This window comes from Mustela nivalis, assembly GCF_964662115.1.
Source record: "Mustela nivalis genome assembly, chromosome: 13".
Lineage (NCBI taxonomy): Eukaryota > Metazoa > Chordata > Mammalia > Carnivora > Mustelidae > Mustela > Mustela nivalis.
Window position 1 is genome coordinate 62063596 of NC_139032.1, and position 12688 is coordinate 62076283.

The 12688-nt window shown below is 44.7% G+C and overlaps 1 protein-coding gene across 2 annotated transcripts in view; it reads left to right on the top strand.

The window, feature by feature from the left end:
• The first annotated feature begins 1907 nt into the window (after nucleotides 1–1907).
• Nucleotides 1908–12688, top strand: part of GALNT12 (polypeptide N-acetylgalactosaminyltransferase 12) — a 38790-nt gene continuing 28009 nt past the window's right edge. For both annotated transcript variants that reach the window (XM_082695304.1, XM_082695305.1), the window contains exon 1: nucleotides 1908–2338. In XM_082695304.1, the coding sequence (XP_082551430.1) occupies nucleotides 1974–2338 (365 nt within the window). In that variant the 5' untranslated portion in view covers nucleotides 1908–1973. The remainder of the gene's footprint in view (nucleotides 2339–12688) is intronic.

A 12688-nucleotide genomic window follows, 5' to 3' on the forward strand; every position in this document is an offset into this window, starting at 1 on the left:
ACCTTGGTGATAGGACTAATTGATTTTGGGTTTCTAGCCTCCAGAACTGAGAGGGAATATACATTTCTGTTGTTTTCAGCCACCCAGAGTGTAGTCCTTTGTTATGGCAGCCTCAGGAAACTGATAGAGATGGTCAGTTTGATGTGTCAGCTTAGCGAGGTTTTCAAAATCCCCAGTGTGTTCAACCCAACATTAACTTGGGTGTCACCGGGAAGATATTTTGTAGACATAACTAATGTCTATAATCAATTGACTGTAGCTAAAGGAAATTATCAAGGTGGGTCTGGTTCAATCTGTTGAAAGTCTTCAAGAGCAGAACTGAGGTTGCCTTAAAAAAGAAGAAACTCTGCCTGTGGACTGTAGCTTCAGCTCAAGCCAGAGTTTCAGCCTTCCCTTCCTGATGGCCCGCCCTAAGGATTTTGGACCTGCTTAACCAGCCCCCGCAATTGTGTAGATCAATTCCTTCCCGTAAATCTCTTAATATATCTCCTGGTTCTGTTTCTCTGGTGGAACCTTGACTAATACACAAAAGGAGGTCGCCATCTTGAAATTCATTTGCCTAAAAGGCTGTGGAGTTGCCCAAGTCTTCGCGGAAGAGGTGGCTTTTGGTAGGGCCTTAAAGGGTAGAGGGGGGTTTGCCAGGCGGAGCAGGGCATTGCAAGTAGGGAGAACAGCATATGCAAAGGTTTGGAATGGGAGACCCTGCTCCCCTTTGCCCCAGTGGCATGGTGGTAGGCCTTGCAGAGTATGGAGTCACATTCTGAGGACTCCTTCCTGTCAAGTTGAAGACTTGAGCGTTGGTGCAAGAGACAAGAGCTGCTCTCTCTCTCTTTTTAATTTCTCTTAGTTCTTTTTATTTATTTTTTGTTTTGAATTGAGATATAAGTTTCACAAGTCAGGTGCATATTTTTAAAAGAAGAAATTGATGATTTTTTTACGTCAATCTCCATGTAATCCCCACTGAGATAGAGACATGGAAGCAAGGCTGGAGTTAGGGGGAATGAGGCTAGTGAGGTCAGCCGTGCAAGCACAGGGTCAGATTCTGTTTTTCTTTAAGATTTTGGTGTTTTGTTCAGGGATTTTTTGCTTTCATTTTGATTTTTTAAAAGTATTGTTTATTTTTGATTACTGATTTTGTTTTGTTTTGCCCATCCCTATAATTTTCTGTCTTGGAGACAGCCTCATGCCTCACTCTAGTTTTGACCCTGTTAAATATTTCCAGCACCCCCATGGCTCCTTCATTTCTTCAGTCCCCTTAAAGGAAGCCTCTGGCCAAGGTCAGGGGAACGCATGGCCTGGGGTGTATGCCATCATAGTTGGGGTGCCTATGCATGTGTGTCTCTGAAGGGGTTCATTCCTTTGATCAGTTTCTTGGAGGCTTTTGCCAAGTGAGGGCTAAGAAACGCAGAGTTTGAGAAACAGGAAGGTGGGGGGAAGGTTTGCTCTTGGGGGGATCTAAGCAGTATTTCGTCTCTGGTAGGCCTGCAGGCCTCAGTGACACAGTCCGGTGTGTATTAGCCTCACTGTGCCTCAGGCCCCTCATCTGTTAAATGGAGTTGATAATCCTCCTATCCCCGTTATTGGACTGCTTAAGGGTCAGATGAGATAAGGGAGTAAAATTCACAGCACTCCTGCAGGGCTCACTCTGCCACTATTTATTGAGCGCTTAGGATGTGCCAGGCGCTGAGCTGAGGCTTTTACGGCTGTCACCTTGATCCTAATGCACCCAGCCCAACGAGGAAGGTGCGAGTCTCGGCAAGCCCGCGCGTGTGCCCAGTGAAGATCAGCCACGCTCCGCGGCTTGGGGGCCGCGCTCCTGCGGGGCGGGTGGGCGGGAAGGGGGCGGGGCGCAGGTGGGGCGGGCCGGGGGCGGGGCGGCGCGGCGCCGCGCGGCTCGGCGGTTCCGGGATCCGGGTCCGGGTCTGCGCCGCCGCCTCCGGGCGAGCCGAGCGCTGGCCCCTGCTGCCGGGCGCATGTGGGGGCGCGCGGCCTGGAGGCGCTGCCCGCGGGGGCGGCGGCGCGGCCGGGAGGCGCTGCTGGCACTGCTGGCGCTGCTGGCTCTGGCAGGGCTGGGCTCCGTGCTGCGGGAGCGGCGCGGGGCCAAGGCGGCCGAGCCGGGACCCCTGCGAACCCCGCGCCCGGGGCGGCGCGACCCGGTCCTGCCGCGGCCGCCGGTGCCCGACGACGCTCTGGGCGCGCGGGGTGAGGCGGTGCGGTTGCAGCTGCAGGGCGAGGAGCTGCGGCTGCAGGAGGAGAGTGTGAGGCTGCACCAGATCAACATCTACCTTAGCGACCGCATCTCGCTGCACCGCCGCCTGCCCGAGCGCTGGAACCCGCTGTGAGTCCTCAGGTGGCCGGGGGAACACTGCCCGCGGGGTCCCCGGCCCTCAGCTTCTGCATCTATGAAGAGGCGGGGTGGAACCTGGGTCTCGAAATACCTGGGGATCGCGCGTCTTACGCAGTCTTCCTCAGAAGTGGGCAGTGGCAGGGGGTCATGTGGAATGGGGAGACGCATGAAAGTTAAAAAAAAAATGACAACAGAAAAAAAATTCAGAAATTGATGAATCTTTTACTGGGTGGTCTCTTGTCTCTGCCCCTCTTGAGGAGGTCTGTCATTCGGCTCTGAAGAAGTGGCGGCGGGAGGGTCAGTGCTAAGCAGACAGGTATAAGATGAGACCCCCTTTGGGTGCTCTTCCTGGTTTCACAGCACCCCCTGTCCAGCTCTGCCGGTATGGCCCTACCTGGGTGAAACTAAGGACTGTTAGAGTTTGAGATAGGGTCCACTTTCACTTATCTGTGTGCCAGGCCCTTGAATGAACCAGGAGGGGAGGGCGCTCCAGCAGGAGAGAGAAAAGGTCGCCCGAAGGCCAAGTCGGAGATTTCCCCCTCACTGGGAGCTGGATTCCTCAGCATTAGGCAGAGGAAAGCCGGAAGGAGGTGGTGGGAAAGGCTCCTTCTGGCCAAGGTTCAGCTCAGCTCACTGTTGTGGATGGTGCAGGCCCTGAGCAGGTGTAGAGGCCTAATTTCTATGGGAGCTGCTGGCTGGGTGGGCTGTGCCCACCACCTAAGTGAGAAGGGAGCAAGCTGGTAAAAGGACAGAACTTCTGGCCTTCTCTCTCCTTTGTTCCATTAGTGGGGATCTTCCAGGTCCCCACTTGAGCCCCGTTCTTAAAGACTTTGAGGAAGAGGACTCATAGAGGGGTTTCCTGGGAGTAACCGGTGGGGAGGCCTCCTCTGTGCACTGTGCACTTTCCGCTCCTTCCTGTTCCCTGGCGTGCCTGCTTTAGAGGTGTGGCAAAGGTCTCAGGGAGGACAGGTGACTCACCTAGGGCCCACAGCTGGAAAGAGGTGGAACTGGCTATGGGGGATGGGACCCTCCTGGCCCCCTTGGCATTGTGCTGATTTCAGAATTTGGGGATCCTTGAATCCTTGGGTAGAGAAAGCACGAGTACCTGCTCCAGGAAGTGATCCCCACCTCACTTCGGCAGAGCGGCAGAGCGGGGAAGGACTTGGGATTCACCATCTTCCCTGTTTTCCAGCATCTGTTCATGTCTAGCCTCATGCTTTTGCCTGAGGCATTTTCTCTGTTCATCTTTTTAGTAGAACTTTGTTAGTGCTGGTCACAGTTCCCTCCACTTTCCCTATCTGCAGAATAAGGAATGAGTAGAAATAACACAGCCTAGGAATTAATACAACGTCGAACACACTGTGTACTCAATTCTTACTAGTGTTCCCCCCTTCCCTATTGCCAACGGGGTACTCAGGAGGCCGCTTTTAAGAGTCACCAAGGAATTGGTTGTAAGCTTTTTCTTTTCCGGGTTCCAGCTTCCTTTATTGTCCCAGGTTGAGAAATCTCTTTCAAGCACTGTGGATAACCTGTGGGGCTTATGGCATCCGGTCTCCATGGTGACACAGCTGCCCTGTGTCCTATCAGGATTTGCTTATAGATCCTGCTGTTGCATTGACTCTAGGAAGTTAATCCAGACCCAGCGTGATAAGAAGTATGAATGCCTCCTGCCTTTAATTCCCACAGCAGGGCCTAATGGATTATTGTTGCCTCGCTGGAGAGAAAGGTGAGCCTGATCTGGGTCGCTCTTAGCCAGACCAGGCCGTGAGGCGTAACTTCAGCGTGGCCCGTAAGGTTGGGGCCTTTAACACAGTTCATACAAAGGTGAGCGCCTAATCAGGTCTGGGAAACCAGAATGGCAGAATATAAATTTATAATTGGAGTGGCGCTGCGTGCCAGGAGTTGGTGGGGGTGGGGAGGGAGGGTGGATGTCTCTTGGGACTTTAATCGATAAGCAGAGGGAAAGGCCCTAAGGGAGATCCAGTCTAACCAGAGAGGAAAAGCCATGCCCCCAAAGTAACATGCAGATCCCGGGCAGAGCTGATCCAAAACCCAGATCTTTGATTATCTCCTCCCTTTTGTTATGCAGGCAATTATTTATCCATTTATTTTATTTTGTTTTTTCATTTGTTTTTAAAGATTTTATTTGTTATTTGACAGACAGAGATCACAAGTAGGCAGAGAGGCAGGCAGAGAGAGAGAGGGGAAAGCAGGCTCCCCACTGAGCAGAGACCCTGATGCAGGGCTCGATCCCAGGACCCTGGGATCACAACCTGAGCTGAAGGCAAAGGCTTTAACCCACTGAGCTATCCAGGTGCCCCAATCTGTTTATTTTAATTATAAAAGCAATACATGTTCACTCTAGAAATTTTAGCATATGCAGAGAAGCAAAAAATTAATAAATAAAAATCATCTGTAAACTCACTCCCCCAGGAGAACCACTGTTAACATTTTTCTGTGTATTCTTTTAGACTTTTCCAGGTATAGAAATAGATTTTGAAAAATATGCCTATGGGTATGTGAATGAGAACATATTCAAACATGAGTATGTACATGGGTTCATACATGTATTTAACTGGTCTTTACACTACAGTGGATGAACCTGTTACCATAGGCAAGGAGCTGGGAATTACCAAGGGACTCTGGCTTCTTCTTCTTCTTGGTGTCTACAAGACTGCATCCACTCCCTTGGACCGGCCAGACCCATAAAGATGCTTCAGTGTTGGCTCTAATTCCTTGAAACTTGGTGTTAGACCCCTGCTCTTCTGTGAGTCTGATAATTCACATGCCAGTGGACTAGAGCACAGCTTTACTTCTGTTATTTCTGTTTCTGTTATTTGTTTCTGTTTATTTCTGTTGCATAACAAACACCATCTCCTCTGAGCTGGACTAGGAGATGGAACTCTCACTCTGAGATGGCAGTAGGCCAAAGTGAGGAGCCAGAAAGCCGGATTTGTGGCCTAGGGGAGCTTTGAGACATACCGATGCCAAGGACTTTCCCCAGAATTTCTGTTCGTAGGGCCCAGGCTGAGGCTGATGTTCATCTATGGCTGAAATGTACTGTCTTGGGGTCTCTGGGGTTTAAATGACTCAGAAGATGAAGGGTGGGTGCTTTTAATGCAAGTGGGAGAATACCAGAATTAGACAAAGGAGGTATTCAAAACAGATCACCTGTTGTTGAAACTAGCAGTGACATCACAGCCAGTTTAAGGTGTGTCACGAGGAAACGGTGGCTAATGTTGTACCAATATTTGCAGAGTTTGTTTTTATAGATCCATGAAAATCCTTGAGATAATCACAATAATGTCATTCTTGTTTGTATTCTGACCTATGTAGCCAGTGAGAAAGACGCTGTGAAGTGACTGTGTGCCCTTGGGGCTGTGCATTTCCACAGCCACGTGGTTGGAGATGGCACCTGTGACCATCAGACATTCTCTGCCTTAGCAGAGGGATTTTGAACAGCTGTTTAGGAAAGTGTGCCAACAATACATAGGTGTTCCTTGAATCCTTGCCTCAAGGTGTTAGCCTCCCTAATGCTAATATTGCAAATGTGTATCCAAGTTCGGGGATCAGGACTTGGGTGCTGGGATGGTGAAGAATTTCCGAATAGCTCTAAGTATGTAATTTAGCAAAAGAAAGCATGTCTTGCTGGGGTTAGCAGGATGGTGGGGATTGGTTAGGATTTCCCTTCTTGCAGAGAGGTGGCCTACTTGACTGTTCTCGTAACAACAGTATCTTTGGAACAACATCACGCATCGTGTGGAAATGAGACTGATATTTCTTGGCTTCCCCAGCAAGGTTGTAAACTGCAGGTTAATTTTTTTTTAATTTTTATTTTAAAAATACTTTTATTTTTCTTTTCAGTGTTCCAGAATTCGTTGTTTATGCACCACACCCAGTGCTCCATGCAATATATGTCCTCCATAATACCCACCACCAGGCTCACCAAACCTCCCACCCCTTTCCCCTCCAAAACCCTCAGTTTGTTTCTCAGAGTCCACAGTCTCTCATGGTTCATCGCCCTCTCCAATTTCCCCTAACTCACTTCTCTCCATCTCCCCATGTCCTCCATGTTATTCCTTATGCTCAACAAATAAGTGAAATCATATGATAATTGACTCTCTCTGCTTGACTTATTTCACTCCGTATAATCTCTTCCAGTCCCATCCATGTTGATACAAAAGTTGGGTATTCATCTTTTCTGATGGAGGCATAATACTCCATAGTATATATAGACCATATCTTTTTTTATCCATTTGTCCATTGAAGGACATCTTGGTTCTTTCCACAGTTTGGCAACTGTGGCCGTGGCTGTTATGAACATTGGGGTACAGATGGCCCTTATTTTTTTCACTACATCTCTATCTTTGGAGTGAATATCTAATAGTGCAATTGCAGGATCATAAGGAAGCTCTATTTTTAATTCTTTAAGGAATCTCCACATACTTATCCAAATTTGACCCCTCTGTATCTTTCCCATGTGTGATATAGTTTTCCTACTGAAAAAACAAACAAACAAAAAAACTCAGTATATATTTCCTTCCTTCCCTTTCAAGTGAGAGTACATTTAAGGAAAGATATTATCCTGTATAATGGTACTTATATTGATAACAGCAAATCCTTCAAATAGATTTTTCAATAGCGCATTTCTAGATTCCAACTCAACCAACCCCCTAAATACCCAGTGTATTAATGACCCAATTTTAAAATGTTGCCCGAATGAAGAAAAAATACAGATGTGGTTTGGCGGCTTCAAACGTGGTCCCTTTAGACTGACCCATATTTCCATTAATGAAGCCAACTCATTAGTTTTTTAGTAAAGATTTTATATATTTATTTGACATACAGAGATCACAAGTAGGCAGAGAGGCGGGGGGGCCGGAGGGGGGTGGAAGCAGGCTCCCTGCTGAGCGGAGAGCCGGATGCGGGGCTCAATGCCAGGACCCTGGGATCGTGACCTGAGCCAAAGGCAGAGGCTTTAACTCATTGAGCCACCCAGGTGCCCTTATTTTATTAATTTTTACCAGACCCATCTATGGTTGTCAGAGTAGCATCTTTTCTTTGAATCAGTGCTTTCAGCCTGCAAAACATAATCAGGTTTAGTTAGTGTTTTCCTGATACCATTCTCCATCCTTTTACTCTCATTCATTCTGTGTCCTTATGTTGTGGGCGTATCTTTAAGTAGCATGTCACTTGATTTTGTGTGGTCGTTAAAGAAAACATCCAGGCTGACAATCTTTGATTTTTAACTAGTAGGTCCATATACATATATTTTTTTTCTCATGCTTACAAGATACTTGGGGTTTGATTATTTTGATTATGCCATCTTATTTTATACTTTCTAATTGTTTTTGCCTTTTCCCTTTTATTTTTTTCATGTTGCTTTTTGAGTCTATAGAAGTTTTTCTCTCCCTCTCTTATTCCACTTTTTCTTCTCTACTAATTTGGCAGTACTGTTATTCATTCCTAACTTTAGCGGTCAATTTGAAAGTACATATTCAAGTCCGCAGGATCTAAAGTTAATCACTCGCGGTGGGCCTACAGATGATGCTTTAACATTGGTCGGTTTCCTTCCCGATTTCTGTGCCATTTTACTCCAGGGTTTTAATTCTTTCTTTTAAACCAAGACATTAAAACGTTTAAAAAATATGGGCTTTTGTTGTTGTTGTTGTTGTTACATTTACCCGCAAAGTTACCGTTTTTTTCTCTGTCCTTCATTCATTCCTAAACTCTGGGTGGTCTTTGGATCTCAGAGAACTTCCTGGGGTTCTTTTCCTTCTTGAAGCATGTCATGTATTCATTACCGTAGAGAAATTCAGTTTCATGAATTCAGTATTACCCATCTGAAATGTTCTTATTTTGCTCTTGTTCTTAAAAGATAATTTTATTTGGGTATGTAATTCCAGATTGGTAGTTTGGCATTTGAAGATAATATTCTGTTGCCCCCTCACATGTACTATGGCTGTGAGATGTCAGTCTTGAATGAGATTTGCCTATCATTCTTGTTTTTTTGTTATTCATTCAAGGGCATCTTTTATTTATTTAAGCATCTTAAGCATACTTATGCTCTGTGTCTCATAACTCTAGTTATTTTCTTGTTGTTCCTGGACTCTGAGGGCTTTTTTTCCTTTTCAGTAAGCTGAGGCATGCATTTAAAAGGTTTTTCTAAAAAGTATTTTATCAAGAATTTTTTCCAACAGGGTTTTCCCAGGCATTGTAGGCCTCCATATTGCCAGAAGCGGAAGTCCTATATTCACTTAAAAAAAAAAAAAAAAAGACCTATTTTTCTATTAGTCGTATTGCTATTGTAGGTTGAAAGTGACTGAAAACCCAATACAAACTGACTTGAATATAAAAGAAAATATATTAACTTCTATCACAGAAAAGTCTAGGGTGAGGATTAGGTTCAGATTATTCTGGGCCCCAGATTCAGTGACTCACCAGATGTCATCATGATGGAAAATGTTCATTGGTCAGACCTTGGGAGCATGTGACCTTCTCAGAGGAGTGTGCGTACGTGTGTGTGTGTGTGTGTGTGTGTGTGTGTAGCCTTGCACAGACCATGTGCACTGAGAGTCCAGGAGACATGGTTCCTGAAAGAGAAACCAAAATGCAGTAATGTGGAGAAAGGAGAAAGGATTTGGGGTGGGCAAACACACCAAGGTACATTTTGACCTTGCTGGCCCGTTCTGCAAAAGATATGGGTTTTCCTTTTTTTAAAGGACATTTATATGATAACTTGAATATAAACATAAAAGAAGATTAGGAGGCATTCATCTGCAGAATATCCCATTCATCCACACCCTTATAATACCTATATTCATATTGTGCTGGTGGAGATTATGGTCCCCACCCAACAGGGTTGGGAGGGAGAGTGGAGTAATGTAGGTGAGATGCTTAGCAACACTCACTGTCCATGATGTGGGCAGCACGCAATACATGTTATTATTACCAGGTACAATACAGAGCATGCAGAAAGTACAGCAGAAACCAGAATTCAGCCGCTGCCCTTGCAAAACACATGAATTATACCAGAAAGTTAAGGAGAGGACAACCCACTATGATTTAGCAGTGGATTTGGCTCTGAGCTCCCTTTTGTCCCCTAGGCAAAAGTGGAACCCTGAGTGATGCATGTGTAGCTGTTCTTGTCTAATTAGAGGCTGCACTGTATTTTATCAGTCAGGAGAGTGAGAATGAGCAGTGCCATATAATGATTTTATATTTCATCATAGTGCCTAGGATAGGGATAAGCATATAAGCATTGTTAATAATTTTTTCAGTTAATTGATTCAGACTGAAGAGTTGGATAATTGAATAAAAGACAGTTAATTCACAATTCTAGAAGGTTAGACTTGTACATTGTACCTTTCAACTTGTATTGGTCATGCAATGAAAGTAAATTGCATATTTTTTTTTTCAGGAGAGCATTTGTTTTGCAATCTGAACTTTTGGGAACTTGCTTTAAAAAAAAAAAAAAAAAGGAAAAGGAAAAGGGGAAAGTGTTTTTTCCTGAAAATAAACTTAGACATTCCAGAAGGATATATTGAACTTCATGAAAGAGAATGCCTTTAAGATATGTTTAAAGAAAGAAGAGGAAACTCTATCAGACCAAGAGAAAAGGAGTGGTCAAAGTGTGATATTATTGTCCAATGAGGGCATTTGCTATGGGAAGCTAAAGAAATAGGTTCCAGCCTTTTAAAAATAATCTTTCTTTGTGATTATAAAAATAATGCATGTTCAGTGTAGAACAATCTTAGAATGCAGAAAATTGCAAAGGGAACAAAGAATCCCACTGCTCAGAGATCTCCATTGTTAACATTTTTGGCATATTTCTTTCTACTGTGTATTGTTTGTGTGGGAACGCGCTCGTGCACACCCACTGCTGCTTATAGATTTGTACCCTGCTTTTTTGATTTACCATTACAGTAATTGTTCTCCTTTACTTTTGGTCTCTGAAAATGTGGTTTTGGATGGTCTCAGAGCGTTTCTTCACCCAGCTGCCCCGCGTGTCACATTTTCTTGTTGGACTCTTGGAATTGTTTATAGCTTTTTGCTGTTTTAAATAATGTTACAAAGAAAAATTGCTACTGTGGGCTCCCTTCGGGGTATCTCTGATGGTTCCCTTAGGTGAGAAGTTCTTCAATATATTGAGAAGAGAAGAGGAACGTTTTGAAGCTCTGTATAGGTTTGCTAGCTGGTACCCAGAACTTTTGCGATTTATTTTATTTATTTATTTATTTATTTATCTATCTATTTATTTATTTATTTATTTTAAAGATTTTATTTATTTATTTGACAGACAGAGATCACAAGTAGGCAGAGAGGCAGGCAGAGAGAGAGAGAGAGAGAGAGGGAAGCAGGCTTCCTGCGGAGCAGGGAGCCCGATGCGGGGCTTGATCCCAGGACCCTGAGATCATGACCCGAGCTGAAGGCAGCAGCCCAAACCACTGAACCACCCAGGTGCCCCAACTTTTGAGATTTAAAGGGACACAAACAGAGAAAGAACCTAGACATTCTAGAACAGTGGCCTTGAGCTTTGGGGTTTTGCAGAGCAGTGAAAACACATAAACAAAAACATTGAGGAGAGACAGACATCTGGTCCTGGCGTTATTTGGTCAAGCAGAGCTTTTTCTGCCCTCCTCCTTATTCCCATTCTGGAAGAAATACATTTTAATACCAAACAGTAAGGATGTGGTTTCACACGAAAAGACAGTTGTTTAAACTGAATAAAACTTCATTTTTGAAAACCTCGGTTTACTGTCCTTATTTCCATTCATTTCTCCTTGGACCTGTGTACATTTGGATCTAAATTTTTGCTTTTTTTCTTAAATAAAAAAGTCTTTATTTTTAGGTTGCCCAGAAACACATTTTTTTTTTTCATGGAGTATAAGCAATTAATTCTTTCCAAAGCTTCTAGTGGGCTCTGGCTCAGCGTTACATGGCTTTTCCGTGCACCCTGGCTACGAGTCAGGGGCTTTTAAAATGCAGATACACTTATTAATATGTTTATACATCTATATGTTTTCCATTTTTCGTAACATGTATTTGGAGGAGGGCCGTGATTTTGGAGGAAATGGGAAAGAGTGAGGTAGGAGAGGGACTTAGGGCCACTAAGCTTGAGATACATATTTTGAGAATCAGAATTGGCTTGGTGTTTGGACACACCATTGGCAACATTAACATTTTTTCCTTCTTACTGTATTACACATTTGATTTTGAAAAAATTCAAAGCCAGAGAAAATTTAAGAATAGCATAAGAAACTCTGTTCGTCCTTCACTGAGATCCATTCATTATCTTGTTCCATTTACTTAATTTCTCTCTCTCTCTCTGTGCTACAGTATTATATACATTTGAGTGTAAATTTCAGCAGTAAACACCCTATAACCTTCGTTACTTCTGCATGCATTTTCTAGGGATGGGTTCATTCTCTCGTGATATCATGACGTAATTATCAAATTGAGGAAGTTTATACAATACTGCATTTTTTTCAACTGTGCCCATTTTTGGAGCATCTTTTTCTTCCTGACCCAGTATCTAATCTGAGGATGTTTAGTTCTTGTGTCTGTTTATGCCTCTGTCTGTCTCTTAGGACACTGGCATTTTTTAAGAGCACAAGGCCTGTTGGTTTATAAAACATCTCTCATTTTGGGCTTAGCTGGGAGATTCGGCAGATGCAGTACCATAAACTTAGTGACTTAAAGCAACAATAAACACACGTGATTTCACATAATCTTTGTGGGTCAAGAATTCGGGAGTGGCTTGGCTGGGTGGTTCTGGCTCCGGATCTCTCATGAGATCACAGTTGAAAAAATGCTGCTTGGGCCTTTCATCGTCTCAAGGCTTAACTGGGGCTGGAGGATCTGCTTTCAAGAGGACTCATCCCAGGGAGGTTGGACAGTTGGGACTGGCTGTTGGCCAGAGGCCCTTGCCGCAGAGACGTCCCCATAGGATGCTTGAGTCTTCTTGCTTCATTGCATGGAGCTGGCTTCCCCCAGAAAGGGTGGTCCATGGGCAGGAACAGAGAGGAATCCTCAGCGCCTTAGGACCTGACCTTGGAAGACTCATATTCTCACTTCTGCATTCTGCACAGTGGCTTTAAACATAACCACAAAGTCTTTGCTCTCCTTCCCTTCAAAGGATGGAGCCTCCTTCTCCTCCCCTAGAGTGTGGACTGGACTCCCCTCTGAGGGGCGCTGTGCTAAGTGACGGCTTCTGTGCATTGGGCTGGAAGTCTGTGGTGTCCAAGGACTCACGTTCTGCTGCTGGGGTTGCTGGAGATGCCCTCTTGCTTCACCACATGAGAGCTGCCATGCTTCCAGCCTTGGCTGACTTTTCCTCAT